At 44.7% G+C, this 22841-nt stretch overlaps 1 protein-coding gene across 5 annotated transcripts in view; it reads right to left on the bottom strand.

Moving 5' to 3' along the window:
* The window catches only part of PDZD2 (PDZ domain containing 2), a 330846-nt gene that overhangs the window by 8513 nt on the left and 299492 nt on the right, over positions 1-22841 (bottom strand). For all 5 annotated transcript variants that reach the window (XM_019737273.3, XM_019737274.3, XM_019737275.3 and 2 more), the window contains 10 exons: positions 20310-20391; positions 19006-19040; positions 18139-18295; positions 16159-16964; positions 13084-13192; positions 6111-10179; positions 5267-5384; positions 2188-2289; positions 1234-1504; positions 200-334 (listed from right to left, as the gene is read on the bottom strand). In XM_019737273.3, the coding sequence (XP_019592832.3) occupies positions 200-334; positions 1234-1504; positions 2188-2289; positions 5267-5384; positions 6111-10179; positions 13084-13192; positions 16159-16964; positions 18139-18295; positions 19006-19040; positions 20310-20391 (5884 nt within the window). The remainder of the gene's footprint in view (positions 1-199; positions 335-1233; positions 1505-2187; positions 2290-5266; positions 5385-6110; positions 10180-13083; positions 13193-16158; positions 16965-18138; positions 18296-19005; positions 19041-20309; positions 20392-22841) is intronic.

The following is a 22841-nucleotide window of genomic DNA, read 5'->3' as shown; positions in this document are numbered from 1 at the left end:
TATCCGATAGGACCGTGGGTGACATGAGTTAATACAGGAAAAACACAACAGGCTGACGCACAGTAAACCCTATATGTCACAAAGCATTGAAAACGTTTTAGATTTTTTAAAAACAAATTTGATTTCCAACTGGAAGGCACTGACATACACGGAAAGAAAATTGGTAATGGATAGCAGATTGGGTTTTCTAGGACATTACCTTTGTACACTCGTTTAATGAACAGGGGCCCATCGCCAGACATAGACGATTTTCCTCCATCCAGACTCAATCCCAGCCCCGCTGAGGTCTTCAGCACTTCAACACACACAGCATCCTGTGCAGCTGTGCTCCTCCCTGCAGTGGTGGTTAGAAAGATAAAAATGACAGGGACACACATTACCTCCTGTCCTGTCCCCCCAAAGGTATTACCCTGGCCCCCGCGAGTCCCATCCATCTTGAAGCGCTGATGATTAACATTTCAGACCCGGTTAGGGTTGCTCTCCCAAATTTGGGGCCCCTTCCTGGCTGTGTTCCCCTGTACCTGCACCCTCTGCTCTTCTGAGCGCTTTCTGCAAGCGTGGAGAAAGCTTTTATGCCCAAGCAGAAATCCCCACACACTGCTGGGACATGTCTCAGTGAGGCTGACGTCACACCGGCGGAATCCGCCTGAGCGTCAGAAACAGACGCAGGGCTTCGTTTGGAGTAAGTACTGAGCGTGGCTTTCTATGCAGCCTGGGAGTGAGTGTGGAGGGCACAGAGCATGTGCTTTGGAACCTCTTTGTAAGCTCTTGGCTGACTAAGGCTGCAGTCTCTGTCTTTAGACACTTTTTGCCCCCTTATTGCTTTATGTTCTTCTAAAACAGGAAAGAACACAAGCCCTGATGTTTTCCAAGGACAAATCTCAGTTCTGGAATTTCTACACTGATTCCCCCATCACACGAGTTTGTTGTTTTACTTAACAGCCACTCAAGCCCTAACAAGCGAGGATGGAATATAGAAGGGCTTTCTTCTTAGGACATTTAGGGAAGCTGTCAAGTATTCATTTTAAACCTTCAACAGTATGGTTCTAACTCCTGGTTCTTTTTAAAATAACTTATTTGTAACACTGCTTTTGCAAGAAGCGTCCACAAACTCTAGACTTCACTACACTTAATGACTCTGACCCAGATGATGGTGGTTAATTTCCTCCCTGTTCAACAGGAAAGTACCAAGCCAGCTGCTCACACCGACTGGTTGTCACACTGATGTCTCACCCATGCCAGGCTCCAGGGGGATGGTCTTTCTGGATACTGAGCCCTTCCCGTTGGCTGTGGGCAGCTCCTGCGTGGTAGAGGGACTGGGCTGGTCATTTCCTTTCTTGATGACCACGAGGACATCTTTGTACTGCTGTGCCTGGTGCAGAAGCTTCAGGACGTCCCCATGGGCTAAGCCAGCCAGTGTGGCACCATTGACTGACAGAAGGAAATCCCCTCGGCTCATAGTGCCTTCCTGAGAAGCTGCCCCCTGAGAAAACACCCTGTGGACCTGGGACAAGGAGAGGACAAAGCCAAATTCATTTCTGATCTCCAGTAAAAACAGAAGGGTTAACTGCAAGTCCACAGTAAAGGAATCTTCTAATGGCAAGTTTTCCAAATCATAGAAACACTTGGTTTATCAAAACCATATCCAGTACAAGGGATGGACTTCCAAATGTCAGTCCCAGCACCTGAACACATTCTTACTCAACCTCTTGCTAGTGTGTGCTCTGTGCCTGACACCGTGGGGCGATAAGATACAAAGATGAACAGGACCTGGTCTTGTCCAGGGAGGGGGCCTCCCTGGTGAGCCCAAAGGTCACTGAGGGATATACAATTGAGGGCGTGGTTCTTGAGAAAGAAGTAAGTTCATAAGCAAATGCAGGTTTGCTCAGTTCTAATGTCTTTCTGGTGCTTCCACAAAATATTTAGGTGAGTACGAGGCTATAGACATTTGTGTTTATATGTATTGGCGCCTAATAGGTCACTCAGCCTGTGTATTGTACATCGGTCAGCTGTGGTAAAAGGTGTATGTTGTCAGGGAAAATATTATGTCCTCCTTTTCCATGTTTGTTTTGGCAGCAGTGAACAAACACCAGCAGCCTTTGAACTCACTGCCATGAGTTTTGTCCTGATCCCACTCTGGGGCCGCTTCCGCGGACACTCCCCGAGCATCTTGACATTGTCACTTACCACAACTGACTTTGGCTCCACATTGGTCCCTCCTGCCACACTGAATCCCAGACCTGAGCCTCCTTTTTTAGTTAAGACTACGAAGTAAACATCTTCTTTATTCTAGTGAAAAGAAAGAAGCAAATAAACAAGGATAGTCCTTGTACCCAGAGTAAGGAAGTTCTGATATAAATCCGTCTGTACGACCGCAGTTTGTCACCACTATACCCGATGGTTTTCCAGGAGCTTTCACAGGATATTTGAATTAGAGGAGCCCCATTTGGACCAATCTGCGGTCCTCCTGGGGGGGTGCTTGTACGGGTGTGTGAGGGTCCGTCCCATAGCTGCAGAACCACAGGGATGGTGGACAGGAACCGGGACAGGGTGGGGACGGGGCAATTGAGAAGCCACTCTGGTCATGCCAGGCACCAGACTGTGTCTTGCCAAATCACAGCATGTAATTTGATCACAAAGGGCATTCTTTATTCCACAAGTAAGTGTGCAGTTTAGCAAACAACAATAGCAGCAGCAGCAGCAAAGAGACATGTCAGTGCCAAGAGTGGGCTAAGAGTAGAATGAAGCCATGTGCCCTGTGCCCTCCTCCCGCCATGTTCAGTTGATTGAATTTCAGGTGCAATTAATGAACTAATTAGTACTCATAAAATACAAAGTATGTTAACAAGTACGTTATGATATACAAGGTACATTAAAACTGTCAACTCCTATCGAGACTAGAACATTCTTAGTAGTGTTCCACGGTTAAATAACAGAAGACTGTCTTATGTTTCAAGTATCAATCAAAAGATACCTTGGAATAAAAGATTTTAAAATAGAAAAGCAAGCTGGGCTGATTATACTGAATTTCGACTTCCTCCATCCATACACTAGAGATGATTCAGCAACATTTTACAGATCTGCCCTGCTAGGTTTTTAATCCATCAATTCAAGGTGTTCTCAAACACAGCAATAGAAAAGGAATCTAATAAGCTGTAAGGACTGCTCTGACGAGAAACTGAAAGCATGGAAAGAGAAAACCACCTCTGTATTGTGCCGGGGGAGGACCCAGTAGTGTTTGGTTCCATCAGTAAGTCCTAGGGACTAAACTTAAGCATTTTACACTTGTCTATAGAACAGAGTTCATTCAAACGGGCTCCATATGCCGACACCAGAATGCCTGCAGAACTTGGGGGGCTGGGATACGGACCTGATGCTCAGACACCAGTCAGTGGAAGGAAGAATGATGACTAGGCTTTCTCAATAAAAACTGGAGCATGTGGTCCGGTAAATGGTCTGTGCAGCTTCTCAGAGGAAACGTTGGATGCTGACATAGGAATACTTCTCAGATATTTATTTAAAAATTTTTTTTTTCTTCTCAGATATTTAAATGCATCATTGGAGCAGAGAGACAGATTATTTGAAAAAGGGACTCTCCTGAATTCCTGGATAAGTTATCACCAGAATTTTAATTTACAAAAATGTCTTTTTTCCAGTTGTGTTTGAGGCTACAAGTGTGCTGGAAGCTGACGATCAGGCCCAATTCTGCCTCCCTCGGAAGCTTAGCACAGCATCAGGAAAGCGAGATCCACGATCAGGGCACCCCCAAGGTTTGGGCCTGCCGAGGTCAGAAGACCAGGGCTTGCTTTCAGACTCTCTCATCTCTCACAGCGCCCCCAAGAAGCCACAAGAAATCGTTTTGTGCAGTTCCATTTTCAGCACCTACAAACCATATCATTAAAACAAACAAACGAAAAATAAGGCAGGAAACTTCTGGTCTAAAGATGGCAGAATAAGCACATTTCTGCTACCGGCTCCTCTCTAAAACCAATGAAGACAGTAAGAAAAGAGAAAAAAAGCTCATTCTGGTGAAAGGAGAAGAAAGATCTTTAACACCGCGCCACCATGCCTGTCCGTCTGGTGGTGAATATGGAACCGGAGTGGGGAGGCCCCGAAAGATGTACCCAAGCTGACGCTCAGCCTCCTGTCCATACAAAGCCTCCCCTTTAGTTGTGGTCTCTGAAAATGTCCATCTCGTTTGTGAGTTTGGTTGAGACCTTCTACATTTGTTTGCCTCCTTTTACATTTTCTCTAACACTCTAAAATGTCTGCAGCGAAGGGGGCCCTGGCAGAGCGTGATCTCACCATGCCACCTTGGCTGCAAACCCCAGAGTACAACTTTCCATGTGTGAAATGCTTACCGTATTGTAACAAGTTGAAGAAGGAAGGGAGATGATGGAATTGTCCCTTTTACTGAAATGAAAAATGCTGGATGTCTCAAGGTGTTTCCTAACTGCACAGACTCAAACCAGTGGAAGCTACGGGGGAATTGGGCTCTACCCCACCCTGTGTCCTCCCCCGCCCGTCTCATTCCTTATTAGAAACCAACGTCACAGCCCTGCTAATATTAGAATTGCTGGAAAGCATTCTCAGATGATATCAGTGACTCAGCTACATTACCACTCAAGAAAAACTGTTATTTGCTTTTTTCTCTAAACAGAAACTATCCATTTCTTAGGGTTCAATTCTCTCTGGATAGGCCTGAGAAATTAATGTTGTACTTCAGAGAAGTATTCTAGTATGAACTCATGGTTTCTTTGGTTATTGTTTACTGTCACATGCAGTCTATTGAAAGACTCTGTAAGACTAATTAGCTTCTTTGTCTCGAACCCCAGGCTTCAGAAGCTCCTACACTTGGTGACAGCACAGGGCCACACAGATGTTAACTCTCATTTCCCAGCAGGTGGCTCCCTCGACAGGTAGTTTATGTCCACTTAGGTCGACAGAGGTACTTGTGGTCAGTCATTCCCCAACAGTTCCAAGATGCCTTGTTGTGTTTGGAGGACCTTCTGCAGACAAACTCCAAATGCAGGGTGGGGCAGGGAAGATAGTACCAGTTACCACTGGGGAATTAAAACAGCTGCTTCACCAGTCTAGCACCGAAAAACACAAGACAAGATCCAGCTTCTGAAGCCAGCTACAAGCGAGACTGAGCTGTAGAACTCACAACACAAGACTTGGAGGAGGGCTCTCCTTGGCTCTCTGCACACACCGGGCACTAACATGACAACAGTTCCATCTTCCCATGTTTCTGCATTTCACTCACCTCTGATTGTGCTTTCGCTTCCTGAATGAGAGTTAGGATGGTAGATTTTGACCCCACTGATGACAAAACAGACTGTAATCTTTGCTGGTCCCCCGCTGAGACTAGAAGTTGATCCAAACTAAACAATATAAATACATTAAAAACATCAAGAAAAAAGCAATTTCTCCATTTTTGTAAAAACGCATTTAAAATGACGTCCTTTCTACTATTATCGTTGGTTCTTTTCAGTGGGAATTACTATGGATTCAGGGATTCCTCCAAGGTGTTACAGAACCAATGTGGTCAGAAAATTTCTGATATATTAAAAAATTTGCAATATATAGGCTCAAGTGAGATATTTTAAAATGTAGAAATTTCCTGTTTAACTCCAATCACTCTCAAAGGCCCAGATTCTTCCTTGAGGTGCAGCCTTCACTGTCTCCCATCTTTGTCATGATGCTTTTCCCTAAGTGCCATGTCCTATAGGAACCTCTCTTCAGAGCAACATTTTAGCCGACACTTCTCCCTGCAGCACTTTATTTTTCCAGTAATAGTATTAAAAACAGTGGGGGCTGTTTTTAATGTGATATCCTTAGCGGGATACTGGAATAGAAAAAGGACACTTCTGTGATACCGGAATAAAATCTGTAGTTTAGTTAATCGTGTTGTCCCGACGTTAACTTCCTGCTTTTGACCAATGGACAAAATTGGTCCATGTAAGATGCTAACATTAGTTCCCATGTAAGAGGGATACATGGGAACTCTGCACTATCTTTGCAACTTTTCTATAAATCTAAAACTAGTTTTTAGATTTTTAAAAAAGTTTATTTAGATAAAAGGGGGAGGGGGAGGAACAGATACTTACTTAACTGACCAGCTTTTTCTGGAAGGCAGATCCTGGGGCGTTTCACCCATATTACTGGCTGAACTGGGTGCCCCAGGCTCACTGGCTTTAGGCCTGCTTCCTCCTGGACAGGCGCTGTCCCCCCCTTTCACAGGACATGAAAGGGCAGTGGACCCATTGAGGCCTCCAGCAGGGGAACCAAGTGACCTCCTGGGGATGATTTCCAGCTCGGTTTTGAAGAGCACGGCCTGTGGCCCTGCCGAGAAATCCTCGCTGCAGAGCTTGTCAAGGTCGGGCATACTCAAAGCTCTCAGTTCCTGGAGCTTAGAGCGGGATAACGGCGAGGGCTGCGTATGGCGCACCGAGGACTTGTTCCTTTTGACGGGAGAGGCCGGGGTCACAGTCGGAGTGGGAATTCCAGAAGGACCAAGCGCTTTCTTTGGGTCCGAATCAGGGCCCTTGTTACTGGTCTCCAGCACATTCTGTTGGGAGACCGTCAGCATCGTGCTGGACGGAGACTTCATCATCTGGGGCGTGAGGGTGCTGGCTTCACTTTGGCTTTCACTGCAGGAACTCAGGCTGCGTCTCAGGGACCTCGCTGTCGGGTCACCAGTGTGGATGAGGCTCCCCGAAGCCACGCTGCCAGATGACCGTCTCCCAATGGGAGGCTTGGAGCTCACAGACAGAAAAGGGGAAGTCCCCAACTTGGCCGCAGGCCGGTCAGAATTGGCCAGGTTCTCAAAGGACTTGATCCTCTGCTTCACAGAGAAAAATGAGGTAGATTCATGGGGCCAGTTCTGCTCAGAGTAGTAATGTCTCCTGGTGACTTTGATTTTGTCTGTGACCAGGCAGCTCGTTTCCTGCAGTGAAAGGACATCCCCTTCGTCTGTTCCTGGAAGGTTCCTCGCCGTCTCCAGCAGGGGCTTCACGCTATACATGCCCTGTCCATTGACAAGCCCAAGAGCACAGCCTCTGGATGCCTTGGTGTCAAGGAGACCACCGCTTGTTGAAGGGATCTGGCTGTCCCGCTGAGCGCGACCTGGGCTGTGCAGGGAAGGCCCCTCCCTCCCAAAGTGGCTTGAGAACTGGGCTGGCATGGAGTAGGTCCTGGTCGCTGGTCTCGGTGTGAAATAGGGATGGTCATCCAGCACTGGGCTCGCTGGTGTGCTGTGCTTGGGCGTCCCTGGGGAGTCTGACATCTGGCTCGACTTTCCTGGGGAGGAATCTGCCTTTTTAGCCAGCAGCTGTGGGGAGGAGGAGGAGGAGGCCAGTTTTGCCACGCTGAAAGATCGCTGCATTTCCTGCTCTACTGGGGAGGCACAGGACGTGAGTGAGGATAGATGATTTGGGGCTGATTCCATTGACGGGTGACAGGGTCTGATTTCACTCTTCTCCTGACAGTTGCTCTGGGCCAAGAACTCTCCCTGTCTGTCACTTTCAGTTGGCTTGTCACCACTTGTATTCTTTGCATTCTTTGGCATTTTTTCAGAAGGAATTTCAACTATTTTCAGCTGGTTTATTCTTTCTAGGGGATAACTAGCAATTGCTTTGCTTCCTTTGTTGCCAGTCACCCCAGGTTGGGCTGCTTCTGGTACCAAATCCGTTTGGCTGGCCATGCGCTGCTGGGACTGCCTGGGAGGTGGGAGCTCACACTTGCCCACTGCTGTGGATGCGCCACTCCTCAGTGCTGGGGAACCTGTCTCCGAGGCCACTGAGGGTGCCTTGCTGTCTGGTCCACACTTAGGAGATCTGGGGGTGGCTGGGCAACTTCTGTCGGGTTCGGAGTGGTCAGCCGTGTGGAACCCATTACTTGCATCTTGCTCAGGAAGAGTCTTGGGGGAGGTCAGGGACGGAATGAATGGTCTGATGCTTGTGTCTGATGCCGAAGGCCTGAGGGAGCCCGAGGCTGCAGGTGGCGGCTTGTTCTCCAGCACACACTGGGGAGACTTGCTGGGGGCTGTGGCATCTTTGTCGGGTTCTTCATGGTCAGCTATGTGGAACCGGTGTGATGCTACCTTGGAAAGCATTTTGTGGGAGGCCTGGGGTGAAATGAGGGATTTCCTGTGGTCTGTCCCACCAGCTTTAGGCACATTAGTGGCAAGGGTCTCGGAACTGCCTCTGCTTTTGCTTTTGATGCCCAGTCTTTTCAGCTTAGGACCGGATTTGGGTTTCTGACAGTTACTTAAAAGTGTTTCCGCTGAACTTTTTTTAGGTGGGTCTTTATTTTCAAGGTTCAGTTTCAGTTGAGGGGTGCTGTTAGGCACAGCAACCCCCTTTTTATGGCTTGTGCTCAACACCTGACTCTTGGAGTCAGGACTTCTGGCTGGCATCATGGATTGTTCCTTTTCAGCTTTGCTCTGCAAATGAGTACCTTGGTTACTTTTACTGACGTCTTTAAACCAGGCCATGATGGGCCTCCTGGAGGTCATTTTTGGTTTCTGTAGCAAGTCGTCCAGGTCATGACTTTCGGAGATGTGCAGATTTGCCAAAACAGATTCCCCGTTCTCAGGGGCAGCCACATTAAAGGAGGAACGATTTTCAGTTGTGTTAACATTGGCTTCCTGTTTTCCATTTGGAGTTTCCCCATCCAACGAGGCATGTTCCAAACCATTTACCACGTGAGGAGGGAGAGTGACTGCGGGGTTGTGAAAATGCCTGGTGGCTGTAGAAGGCTGGCTGTTTTCCACAGCTGAGCCAGTGCTGCCGGCTTCCTCACTTTCTTCTTCACATGAAGACCTGTGGTTCTCTGTAATCTTTAGGTCCGCGTAAGGTTCGTGCCCATGGGAGCTTATATCCAAGAGAGAAGATGGCTGGGAAGAGTTTGGGATTGCAGGGCACAAGGCTCCTGGCACGAAGGACGCTCTCTCACACGGGCTTCCCACCGCTTCACTCAGAGCACTGTGCTTTCGTGGCAGAACCCTGGCGAGGGCAGGGCAGGGTGCAGCCCGGGCAGGCGCATGCACGGCCGTCGGGGGTGGGTGGGGGGAGCCACCCGTGGAGCAGATTTCAACCTGCTCCTCTTCAGACTCTGTAGTATCTTCCTTGTGAGAAGACCCACGGGAACGAGGAGGGGACCAGTTGTCCCTGGTGGAAGGTCGGGGGGCTTCAGTGAGCGAGTCGGGGTCAGAAGACGAGTCCTCGGCATCGCCATACATGGACGAGAGAGATGGCTCTGTGCTGTCACCCAGGCCTGACAGGGACGTACTGTCTTCGTGAAAACTGCTCAAATTTCTAGAGTAGTTGCTCAAAAAGTTTTTGTTCACAGTAAAATGTTTGTCAGGATTAATCGAATCCAAAACTGAAGGCTGGGAGGTCCACTGTGGGGGCGGGGGAGGGCCAGCAGCCCAGGCCCGCCTCTGGGTGGGGGTCTGGTTCCCCGTGACTGGCTCAGCACGGCGGGAACTTCCACCTCCAGCTCCTGTTGGAAGGTGACCCTGAGAACTACCCTCTTGACTTGCCCGGTCCCCTTTCTGAGGCGACTGAAGTCTTGCTTCAGAAGCATCCAATTCCTTGATGAGTCTGTCGATGTCTGTCACAGGGCTCCCTCCACTCTTCCCGGGGCAGCAGCGCCCTGAGACACTGCCACACACCTCTTTGGCCTTGTCAGTCGGTGACAGCAGGGAGGGGCTGACCTGCCGTGCCCTCTCAGACTCAGAGTCTGTTCCCTTGAGCAGAGCAGACTCCTGGGAGTTTCCAGGTATGAGGATTCCTGTTGTTTGCAGAGCTTTGCTGTGGTTACCTGAAACTCTTTGTGTCTCCTCCTGCGGCCTGAGTAGGTCTCGTGAGAGGACAGCACTGGCTGGAGAGGCTCCCTCGGCCTCAGGTCCTGTTCCCTGGTTGGCCGCTGCCTTCCTGGTGGTGTCAGGTGAGCTGGCTTCTGCGGCGGCACGAATCTTGCTGAAGTCAGGCTCAGCTGTTGCCATTTTCCCTGGGGATGTGCTGTGCTCCCGGGTGACCCTGGGTAATACTGGCTGTCTGGGGTCTTCAGGCCGTCTCACTTGCTCTGTGTCCACTGAGGTCTTGCTGGGGTCAGGGTGAGCTGCCCTCTTCTGCCCTGGGGAAGGGATGAGGTCTGGGGAGCTGTCCAGTCCTGTGTTGAGAAAAGGTGGGGGAAAGGTAAGAAAACAGAACATCTCTCAACTAAACAAGGAAAAAAAAAGGAAAACTGTAAACAATCTCAATTTTTTGTGTCTTTTTCAGAAAGACATGGCACAGCCTGGTTGCAGGCCTTCCTGTTCTTTTTTTGTCTCTAAGATTACAGAGCACTCATCTCACTACCACCACCCTGCTTTCAACGCTCTAAAATAACTCGGACTGGCTGGCAGAGTGAGCTTTTGTTTCTGCCCTGTTTTCTCTCTTCTGGTTAATTTTTAAGGATGGGGACACACCGCAGAAATCCCCCACTTGGGTTTCTCGATACCGTTCACCCTCTGATGGCGGAAACCACCGGAGTCAGGCTGTGGTTCTCTTTCCTTCCTCACTTGGCACTGATTCCACAGAGGCCTCGCGTCTCGGTCCAGCAGCTGGCCCACCACGCGCGGGTGCAGCCTCAAGGTGCGGGTTGGGCACCGTGAAGTATGAAACAGTCCGAGCGCCCAGCGTTAGGGACTTACTGTTGAACCATGAGATGAAGCGAATTTGGGAAAACACATGGAATGCTACAGACCGAAAGCGGGTCTACACTGAGCTTCTCTGTACCTTGGCCAAATTCAGAGGAGACACTAGACGGCCAGATTATCCTGGGAAGCTGTGACAGAGGCATGGGGACTTGAGTGGATAATTGGGGGGATAATTTGACCAGAGTGATGAGGAGAAAAATGGAATGAAAGTGGAGAAGAAAAAGCATGAAATCTCCGAGGGGCAGGGAAAGGTGGTGTGTGTCGAGAAGGGGGAAGTAAAGTCATGCCATGAGATGGTTCTGGAGCACTCCTCTGTCCTGGGCTGCCTCCTCCTGAGGCCCTGCACACTCCTGGGCTTATCTGCCCACCTCTGGCCCATGGCTCTTACAATGGGGTGGGGAGGGACTGGCATAAAAAAGAATATTAGATTCACTGTTTTCTTAGGAGTTAAGGGTCTGAGGTTGGAGTTAAAAAGTCACAATGAAAGCTCTATACCTTTCCCACACAGATCGTATGTCTTTTCCCTCCTGAAATTCCTGTGTCACTTATTAAGAACTAACTATTAGGACTAGCACTGTGCTAAGAGTTCTTCATGCCCTTAATTTTCCTCCCAATAATGTGAGGTAGGTGTTGTGACCATCTGCACTGTGACGGTAGGAAACGGAGGCACAGAGTGGTTAAACGATGTACCAGGGTCACAGAGTTCACAGCCAGGGCTCAGTCCAGGAAGCTGGCTCTGCAGCCCACACTGTTACCTGAACCCTGACTACCTGGCCTCTGTGTAGAGAGCACCTGGAGACATCACATTGGCTGAAGACAGCCATGGACATACTACATAACTCCCAGCCTGTGGCAGGCCAGGGGCATGGCAACATCCAAACCCACGGCTCCTGTCCTCTGCTTAACCTCTTTGAACTCCCTTCAGCACGACTTTCCTGCTTCTGCTGGTGCCCACTATGGGGAAAGGTAGCAATGAGACAGGAGAAGGGGACTTAAAGGTGGGTTTTCAGAGTCAGATTCAGTCACTGAGCAAACCTTAAGTTTTTCTTAGCAATTTGACTTTATTACAAGGTGTGTAACTTAAAGGGATATTAAATTGCATGGAGACAGTCCTTGACGTCACCTTTCAAACTAATTCTTCACTTGGAAATGCTCCAAATGCCCAATAATGGGAAAAATATTGACTCAATTATGGCACATCGTGCGGCAGAGGCCCAGAAGCCTTTACACGATACCACAGGAGCAGAAGGACATGGAGGATACCACTGCAGCTCCCTAACTAGTGCAGGTTACAGGTATGCTGTCATTTACGTCACCAGTGCTTCGGACTGCTTGTCGGGGCTGGTGCCAGTCATGCAGGCCTGGGAGCATCTTGTTGACCTCAACAAGCTGCTCAAATATTTTCTGTGGATGCATGAGGTAAAAAACTGTTTTTTTTTTACTTGTCGTCTGTTGAGGTTCTTTCTGTCATTTCTCAGCGCATGTGATTTCACAAAAGCAGAGTGTTGAGATTCTGAAGCGTGGGAAGTCCTTTCCTTTCATCTCATGTCTCATTTACTAAGGTACATATCACAAAATGGGTAAGGCGTGTTGGCTGAATGAAAATGCATGCACTCTATGTGGAATTAAAAGTATGAGTTTAAGGGGCTGGCCCGGTGGCTCAGGCGGTTGGAGCTCCGTGCTCCTAACGCTGAAGGCTGCCAGTGACAACTAACAACGGCAACTGGACCTGGAGCTGAGCTGTGCCCCCCACAAGTAAGATCGAAAGGACAACAACTTGACTTGGCAAAAGTCCTGGAAGTAAGTACACACTGTTCCCTAATAAAGTCCTGTTCCCCTTCCCCAACAAAAAAATCTTAAAATAAATAAATAAATAAAAGTATGAGCTCAATCATAGATACAGAGAATACTTTTGTGGTTGCCAGACGGGAGGGGGTCGAGGTGGGTAAAAAAGGGGAAGGGATTAAGAAGTACAAATTGATAGTTACAAAACAGTCTAAAGGATGTAAAATACAGTAGATGGGATATAGTCAATAGTCAATAATATTGTAATAACTATATATGGTGTCAGATGGGTACTAGATTTATCAGGGTGATCACTTCATAAGGTGTATAAATGTCTAATCACTACGTGGTACTCCTCAAACTAAGATAATATTGTATGTCAACTGTAATTAAAAAATAAAAAAAATAATTGAAAAAAACTGAGTTTAGGTACAGTGATCTAGTAAAGTTCTTAAACGCAGGTGGCTTTTAAAAATTAACTTGTGTAAGAGTCATCCCCCGCCCCCCAAAAAATTCTTCACATGGAACGTTTTTCTTAGGGTAACTTCTGCCCTCCCATCTTGAAACATACCACATGATAAAAATCTTACCTGTCCCAGGTTGTTGCCCCCGGTCTGGTGCAGCTTTGGGCAGGTTCTCTGTGAGGCGGCCAGCACCTCGGTGGGACCCATCCCTGATGGTCAGTTTTCCCGGAGATTCCTGGCACAATGACAACAGCAAGTCACTGTCAGTAGCGTTCAGGTTTTCTGCATATCAAGACATCATATATAGAAGAAAGCTGGTTTGGGAAAATTTCAGAGCCCGGGACTAGGAGCCACATAATCCAGATTCTGGGTTTATGGTCCACTAGAAATTGTACGGTCCTATCACTCTTCCTATGCTTCGGTTTAACTAATGTGGGTGATTAGGGAAAGTCACATCAAAACCACCATGAGATATCACCTCACACCCCTTAGGATGGTTATAATAAAAAACCAGAAATAACAAGTGGTTCATGAGGATGTGAAGAAATTTGGGCCCTCGTGTACAGTTAGAACATAAATCCATGCAGCCGCTATGGAAAACAGAATGGAGGTTCCTCAAAAAATAAAAATGGAACTACCATATGATCCAGCAGTCCCACTTCTGGGTGTATATCCAAAAGAACTGAAATCAGGGTCATGAAGAGATATTTGTATACCCATATTCATAGCAGTATTATTCACAATAGCTAAAATGTGGAAGCACCTCAAGTGTCCGTTGATAGACGAATGTGTAAGCAAAATGTGTATATACATATAATGGAATATTAGCCATAAAAAAGGAGAGAAATTCAGATACATGCTACAACATAGATAAGCTTTGAGGACACTATGCTAAGTGAAATAAGCCAGTCAGAAAAAGACAAACATTATATGATTCCACTTACATGAGGTACCTAGAGTAGTCAAAATAATAGAGACAGAAAGCAGAATGGTGGTTTCCAGGGGCTGGTGGGAGAGGGGATGGGAGTTATTGTTTAATGGATATAGAGTTTCCATTTTATAAGATGAAGAGTTTTGGAGATGAGTGGTGGTGACGGTTGCACAATAGTATGGCTGTATTAATTGTACTCAACTGTACACTAAATAATGGTAAAGATGGTAAACTTTATGTTATGCGTATTTTACCACAATTTAAGAAATTGGAGAAAAATGGGGATGATAAGACTTGCCCTGTCTAACTCATAGTTTTAAATAAAAGATTAAATGAGTTAACAGTTATAAAAACAGGCATCATATGAAAGGCTTTATAGATGTTAAGGTAATATTATTATCTTGCACAGTGATATCCAAGACTGTAAAATCAGCTCCTCAGTTTGTAGTTAGGGAGATAAATGAAATTGACATTTAATATTTCAAAATTTCACTTTAGTCAAGTGTCAATTATTTTATCTTCCTTTCTTCTATCTAAAATATTTTTTTAAAACAAATTTAAAAAGGATTTTTTAAAACAAACTTGCTAAAACGTTAAATCAGATTTGAAATTTACCCTCTGAGTTAAAGAGTCATAATGTGGCCCAAAGGTGGCAGCAGAGGGAAGAGGTGAAATAGTGTCTTACAGCTACTCTTGTAAAAAGAAAAAAAATCATTTAGTAAAATGTCAATTATCTATTGAGGGAAATCTATACGGGTTTATTTAACTCAGTTAATCTTCTATTTACCAGTAAGGCATAGATATAATATAAAAACAGTATAAGAGTTTTGGAACTAGATAGTGCATTTACAATACTGTACAACCACTACCTCTAAGTACCTCTGAATTGTACACTTCAAAATGTTTAATTTTATGTTATGTGAATTTCCTCTCTATTTTAATAAGTATTAAATAAAAACAGTAGAGGACAAGCCATTTACCAAAAGAGAAAGATTTTTTTTTTAGCTTCCAATATTTGAGGGTAAATATTTTATGTCAATGCATTCTATTTTCTTTCTCATGTAGAAATCAAATCAAATTTTAGAACTGAAATTTTTATGAGAAAAATTAAAATTCTTTTTTACAAAAGTTTTAAATGCTGCTCAAAGTTCTTACTGGGAATACTGATTCACAATGACAAAAGCCCTTATTTTAATAGATATAAATTATTATGAATAAAAACGCCAATCCAATATTTGTAGATGATACTATTTAAAAAAGTGCTTACCCATTAGCTGAACATTACATTTTAAAACACATGTGCTAGTTGGAGGTAATGATTTTTTAGGGGGAGGGGAAAAAGATGTGTGTTTCTATTTTTTCTATAAGGTTAGCAAAACCCCTTCTCCTAGTATAGTTTTTATGACTTTTTATTTTATGGGTCTATTTACACATATGTTTATATAAATCACTTGAACATATATCTTTATACATATGGCCCCACAAGTCACCTCAGATTCTTTGCTTAGATAGAAATCCTTTAAGTTGAGAAGTTGGTGAACAGTGTTAGTTTCTCTTACTCTCCTTGCTAAAATGGAGGTATACTGAATTTTTTAAAAACGAGTGATTTGGTAATTCTGGGCCTTTGTGACATAGGTGTAACCAAGTAGTAACATAAATAATATTAACGTGCATTGACTGTGGTGCATTATAAGTTTCTTTCATGTGATACAACAAGGGTATGAGTACCTTTAATTACACATAATCACTGTAGAAAGTCTGAAAAAATAAGGATCACTCAGAAGCTTATCAGTAGGAGATAATCACTGTTACCCTACATTTGATAGTCCCCCCAACTCAGATGATCAGGGCAGACAGCAGCATCCCTACTTTACAGTCCAGACTACAGTGCCTCAGAAAGTTTCAATAACTGGCCCAAGTGGTTACCGAGCTAGTCAGCGAGGAAGCTCGTACTAGACCCAGGGTTTTCCTTCACCTGCCTCGCACTGCCCTCCCATCACCCACCACAGGCCCGTGTACAGGAAAGACAGCGATTACATCTTTTGGCCAAATGATCTATGACTTAGTACGTGGGCACCTTCCCCTACCAACCTGCTGATACATGAACAGGCTCCCAAGCAGTCTGTGTATTGACTGGAATGAATGACTGTTAAAAGATAAGTCTCCAATCATTCTTTCTTCCAGGCAGATTATCTTATGCCTTATAACACTTCAAATTCATCCACACAATATTCACTTAGATTCCAAGTAACTAAGAGAAAATCCATTACCTGCTCCACAGTTCCATCTGGTTGAAAACCAGTCATGGTCTCTTGGACTGAAGTGGCCTTGACTTTAGAGTCCAGACCATCTGGGTCATTAGCTCCATCAGTCAGGTTTACTGTCTCCAAGCCGCTGGGCTTGGACTCTGCCTCCGGCCTCTTGCAGTGTGGGCTGACCCTGGCCACTGGTTTGTGCCTGGGCCCCAGGCTTTCCATCTTCTGCTGGGGGCAACTGGGGCTGTCTATGCTCGCCAGACTCTGGGTACCAGATTTGTATTCCAGTTTGGGTGAACTCCGTGATCCTGAGAGTTCCTTCCTCCCCGAGCAGCCAGGGCCACCCTTGCGGGCCTCTGCAGAGGCCAGAAGGTTGGCTGCATGAGAAGGAGAGACCCCCACGCGCCCTGGGACACTCTCCTCCAAGTCCAATGAGCTGCCAAGGAGAGGCACTGAGGAGGCCTTGCTGACCAGTGTTTTCTGGGGATGTCTCCCTTGGTTGTTGATACCCGTGACCTTGGTAGAGGTCGTTACGACATGCCTAGGGTTGTCCTCTGTCAGAGGCCTGCCGGGACCTGGGAGGCTCCCTGGGAGGGAAATGCAGTCCCCTTCGCCATCAAATTCTTCCTCATCACTGGCATCGTTGGCATCATAGCAGCCCACCCTCCTCTGGCGGAGGAGAGGGTTTCGGAGGCTCTGAGGGCTTCCAGGGAGACTGGCTTGTCTGGTAACTGTCACCTGCTTGTGGAAGATCCCAGAGCCCCGCTGGCTTCCTAGAGACACGAGGCTGTTGGCCCTGGCTTTTCCTGATTCCTTGTGAGCTGGAGGGGAAAGAAAAGTCAAATGAAATAGTTTCCCACTTGGCCTGATCTTACAATTTAACCCCTGAGCATTTCTACATTTGTTAGTAATACCCTCTGGCCACTGGGCTCCAGGCTTCAACGACATGGCTTCTTGGGACCTGCACAGAGTAGACAGCCAGCTTCCCTCTCCTTTTCCTGTTGTCCCCCCTTTTTGTGTTGTTACTGCTTATATCTCAACCTCTGGGTTGTTTAGCTTAAACGTGCGTGCTGTTTAGAGACAGAAATGGATAATCCATCACCACCCAGGATGTCTAACACATGGCTGGGGTTCTAGATGCTGCTGCTGAGAATTCCCCTTTAGGCGGATGCCCGGGGACCAACCAGTGCCACATTCCCGGGCCTTCTCATCACCTGAGGGCCTTCCTTTAGCTGCAAAAAAGGGGGCTTGGTTAATGGGCCTGTAACTTCCTAGAGTGTGTGGTACAGTGAAGCCTGTGGTAATAATCCATGAATAAATTCCAACCAGGGGAGGGAAGGAAAGCACGGCTGCTCGGCACTCTTCACACCTTGCTCAATGTCATGAACAATTACACATGCTCCCACCTTGCGATGTTTCTGTTAGAGACTAAAAGTCAGCTCCTCGGCTGCTCCAAATGAGAGCGAGTGGTCATCACCTGCCTCTCCTAAGACAAGGGCATTTTTTTGTTCAAGCATCGGAAAGAAAACAAAAGAGGAAACCCTACCAGCAGAAGTCTGAGAGGTCAGTACGATTCCCATCAGATCACTATCTCACAGTACACTGAGAAGAGAATGAGATTAAACGACTGTCTCTTACAAGTTCTGAATCTTTCACTCACCACTTCCTAAAAAGAATTCAGTTAGGGCCTAGGGAGAGAAGGGCTCTGGCACTGGGCTAACACGTAATGCCATCAAGAGGCCAACCTAAATTGATGCCATAAATTTCAAGACTATGCCATGTACACAGCCTTCAGAGGGGGTCTGGCTCGGCCATCTTTAACACTCTGGCCCATTTACCGCAGAACTGAGTGGCCAGTCGCCAACAGTGGGCTGCATTTTCCTGAAGTTACTCAGGGTAGAAAGATGGCTCTACACAACCAGGGCCATCGCTTCCAGTTCTCTTTTCGTATTATAGCACCAAGACACATAAACCAGCGTGGCCAGAGTCGCTTACTGGAGGTGCCAGGCGGCAGGCTGCCGTCCTCAGAGGTGCTGCAGCCACTTCCCACGTGATCCTCGTCCTCGGAGCCGGCCACCACGAAGTCTGTCAAGGGGCCTGGGACATCTTGGGCAAAGTACTGAGAGAGTTCCGATTCAGAGATCAGGGAATCCTGTGGACGACAACGCGGGATGGCTCACAAGGCGCATCAGGATTATTTGAAACAGTAATTACTTCCCCTCTTTCCAAGAACACTTTGTTCTAATCCATGGTCATTTGAAACAGCTGTGATAGTAAACACCACTTTCATTTACTTTAGGATGGCTCAATTCAACAATTAATGAATAAAAAGCCAATGGTTGCTGCCAGACAAGGTTTTTAAGAAAAAAAAAAAAAAAAAACTTTTTTTTTTTTCCCCCAAATGTTTGGCAATGATTTGAAAAGCCACCTCAGCAATATATTAACCCTCCCAGGAAAAACACTGGGGAAGAGATATAGGAAAACAATGAAATTCCAAGCCACTGTCTCAGGTTATTGATGAGACAGAAAACTAGGGAGTTTGAATCCTGCACTCTGATCCCCTGGGGTTCAGGAACAGCCAGCTGAGTCCACCATCTCCTTAAAGTCACAGGCCACCCAAAACCAAGTGGGGCCCTCTTTGAAAACTTTTTCAAACTGCAGTTTAGTTCTTTCATTTTGTTGCTCTGTTCTTTTCCTGAATGAATATTTAATAAAAGAAACACAGATTTATATATTTGTTCTCAAATTAGCATTGTGGCCATTTCCTATGTAAGGTGGCCAAATGCCTCACAGACGGAAATATGGGCTCCAGGAACTTGTTCATGGGCAAGCGGGGCAAGGCAGCAGTGCATCTTGACTCACCTTTTTTACAAGAGAGGGACTCATCAAGGGGGTACCTGTTGGGGGAAAAATTTTACCATATTGTCAAAATGATGAAGCTCAAATCCTTACAAACAGGCACGTCCTTACCTAAAACGGGAGGAGCCAAACCTATTAAACAAACCTTCTTTGCTTGACTGGCACTGATGGGCTGGCCATGTGCATAAGTACAGACATGCATGCCGGCTGGTACCTGGCTACCCAGCCCCATCCCATCTCCCGAGCCTGTTCAATCTAGGAAGTGCTCAGGGGTATTTGTTGAATGGACTGAAGGACAATGAACAAAGGAACACCACCCAAGAAACTCATGAAAGACTTTCATGAAAGGGAGAGGGTGGAATGTCTATTTCAGTTTTCAGTTTAAGGATGAAAAGACTCAGCATTTGAGACTTTAACTTATATGCCATGACCACAAAGGTCTTGGGCACGAGGATCGTGGCTTACTAAAATCTTTTATACATGACGAGGGGACATGTTGGGATTATGAGAGGAAGGCATATGAACTTTCAGGCAGTTCAGGAGTATAAGCGGTCGAATAAAGAACCCATTACGGTTGAGCCCACTTTAAATATATTAGTTATGGATGCAAATAATCAGGGTGTTTCATGGTTGCCGAAAAATCCTATGCCTTCCTTTTCCTCTGACAACCAGTAACTCATGTCTCAGTTCCTCTTTCTCCTGACATAAATCTTAACATCTTGAGCAATATCTCAAGTTCAGACATGTTTGCCGAGTCCCTTTAGGTTTCCATTCTACAGGAAATATTACTTTTAAAACTTGATGCAATGTTTTCTATTTTAAATTCATATGAAATTCTTACTATCACAATCCTCTCTGCCTGAACTTTTTCTACTTAATAAGAGGGAAAGCATGATTTTTGCAGCCTCTATTACCTTTCTTAAGTTAAAACTTTTAATTCATGTAAAGAAATCCCAGGTTTTTGCATAGATAATACTCTGCATCTACCAAACAATTGGTATTTTGGTGTTGCTTCATTTTCACTTAGAACATTTCAGTGAATTGAACATAAGCACATGAAATGCTGCTAACTCATTTTTACAAGTTATCTTAAGAAGCATGCATGATTAGAACTTTAATAAAGCACATTAAATAACCACAGAAATCAAAAGTAGCAAGTAAGAGACAGGATGGAATCTCTTTGACAGCTACTTCTGCAAACCTGGCAATTACAGAGAATCCAATAATATTGCATGGAGCAGTGCCCCATGGGGGAACTAAATGAGAGACTCTTCTGAATGTTCTATGAAAATGTGCAATTACAGTACCTAAGACAGGAGAGGAACTGGCCTCTTTGCTCTCCTGATAAGTGCTGCGTGCTATCACTTCATCCATTTCCTGCTCGGAAACCTGATTTTCAAAAGAAAGCACAAATTAGATGGTTTTATTTATTTATTTTTCTCCAATAAAAGCAGCTAGAACCAGAGTCAGAGGCTAAGCACAGACAAAGAGGAAAAGCACAGAGCCAAGGATGCTTGCTCATCATCCTTCTGAAGCAATCACTCAGGACATACAAGGAATAGAGCGGGGTTAACGGACAGCTCTAAACAATATATTCAAAACAAGACCTTCAACTGGTTCCCAAGTCATTAAGCATTCGGGTGCTATGGTTACCAACTACATGGCTGATGTCTCCCTCTCTCTAGAACACTCACTTCTAACTCTTTTTTCCTAAACTTTTTATTTAAACAATTTCAAACCTACATAAAACTTGCAAGAGTAGTACAAAAATAGACTCTTCACCTAGATTCACTATTTTTTAACATTCTGCCACATTTACACTTATGCTCTGTCTTTACACACACACACACACACACACATACACACACACACACAGTTATAACTTTTTCCTATTTGGGAATTAGTTGCAGACATCATAAGCCTTCACCCATAAATATTTTAGCACGTAACATTTAGCACATAAATATCTCCTAAAAACAAGAACATTCTCTTAAATAACCCTGGTACTACCACAAACTCAGGAAATGTAATGTTGATATAAATGACTCTCCAATATACATTTCCTATTCCAATTTAGCCAATTGTCCTAATACTATCTTTCAGGAGTACTACTCAAAGTGTGTCTGTAAACTGGAAGTAGTTCCGAGAAAGTCTGATGCCAGCCAGTGCTAAGATAAGGATTTTCCTCGAGAATTCAAATCAATACAATACCCAGCTTCTTTCATCAACAATGTCCTTCCAGGGAAAAAATGTCCAGTGAACTAACAATGTGCGGTGATACAACTGATTTACATTTGGTGTAAGCTCCTTATCTTGCTGTGGATTGTTACTGACCAATTTCTTTGCATAGTAATGCTTTATAGTTTTCTGGTTTTTTTGTTTGTTTGTTTGTTTTTTGCATTCCAGAATTCAATTCAGGATCTAGTTGTCACATCTCTTTGGTTTCCTTTAAGCTAAAACAATTCTGAGCTTTTGTCTTTCATTATATGAATATTGAATACTGACATTTTTTAAAGAAATCAGGGCAATTCAAACCCTCAAAGGATTTGTCTAATAGTTTCTTCATACTTAGATTTAGATCACGCTTTTTTTTTTTTTTGCAGAAAAACTGAAAAAAATCACTTCCTTCTCAGCACATCACAGAGGCACTTAGGGTCAGTGTGTTTCATAATTGGTGACAACTGATGACTTGATTAGGATGGGGTTCACCAGATTTCTCCACTGGATTTCTTTTTGTCATTAATGAATAATCTGTGAGGAGATAGTTTGAGACTATGTCAATAAAATGCTCTCTAATATATTTTCCCTCAATGGTTTTAGCATCATTGATTATTCTTACCTGAATCAATTATTATGACAAAGTTTTCAAAACAGTAATTTTGTAACTCTTCTTTTCCTTCGATATTTATTAGTATCATGGTAGATACATGGATTTCTTTCCCCTATCAGTTGTTATCTATAACTGTCATTATTCATGGAAAGATTTTTTTCATAGCCTGATATATACTAAACTATGAGATAGTTAAAAGACAATTACATAACTTATGTAGTTTCTTTTTTAAAGGTAAGAGTATTTTAAACTTAGAATGATAATTTTGTGTACTAAAATAACATTTAGCATAAATAATATTTGGCTAAGCATAGCAATTTGTCTTAATAAGTACATAAATATTTCTATACAGCATTGAGCATTACATTTTCACCTAACAGATAAATAATAATCACATCATGGCCTTTATGTAATAATTTCCCAGAGGTGTTAAAAGAAATAAAATATGTACACATACATGCATACAGGCATATACATTTACACACACCCACACACACACACACTTTCACCCTTTCATAAAGCAAACAATAATTTTGTATAAAAGAGCCAAGGAAAATATCAGTTAAAACAGTTGTTACAATTTTTTCCTTGATATTAGACTTTCAATATTTGCAATTGTTTTTCTGAGTGGCAGGAAAATGATTGGGGTTTGAAACAAGTGAAAGATCTCCTGGATAATTCTAAGCATGCAGAAAGCCCCACTATCATTTAAAAACGGGCCTCTATTACTTTCTTCTACTTAAGATAAGGTAGAAGCTGCTACCCAAAGCAGGTCCAAATCTGAGCTTGTCTAGACCTGGAGGGTTTGACTATCCCAAGAGGGCAGCCACTGCTCCAGTCATTATGAGAAACAGAAGAAAATCCTTGTGGTATTTCTCTTGGAACAACATGAAAACTAAGGAAGCACATACATTCAGTATTAAAATATACTATTGGCATGAAATGCTGGGTTAAGTGGTACAAAAATACATTAAACATAAAATGGAATTTTGACCGAAAGAAAAATATA

The sequence above is a fragment of the Rhinolophus sinicus genome, chromosome 3, assembly GCF_057876585.1.
Source record: "Rhinolophus sinicus isolate RSI-liver-muscle chromosome 3, RSI-T2T, whole genome shotgun sequence".
In the NCBI taxonomy this organism is placed as follows: domain Eukaryota; kingdom Metazoa; phylum Chordata; class Mammalia; order Chiroptera; family Rhinolophidae; genus Rhinolophus; species Rhinolophus sinicus.
Note: the sequence above shows the minus strand (reverse complement) of the source record. Positions and strands in the feature narration are given on the sequence as shown.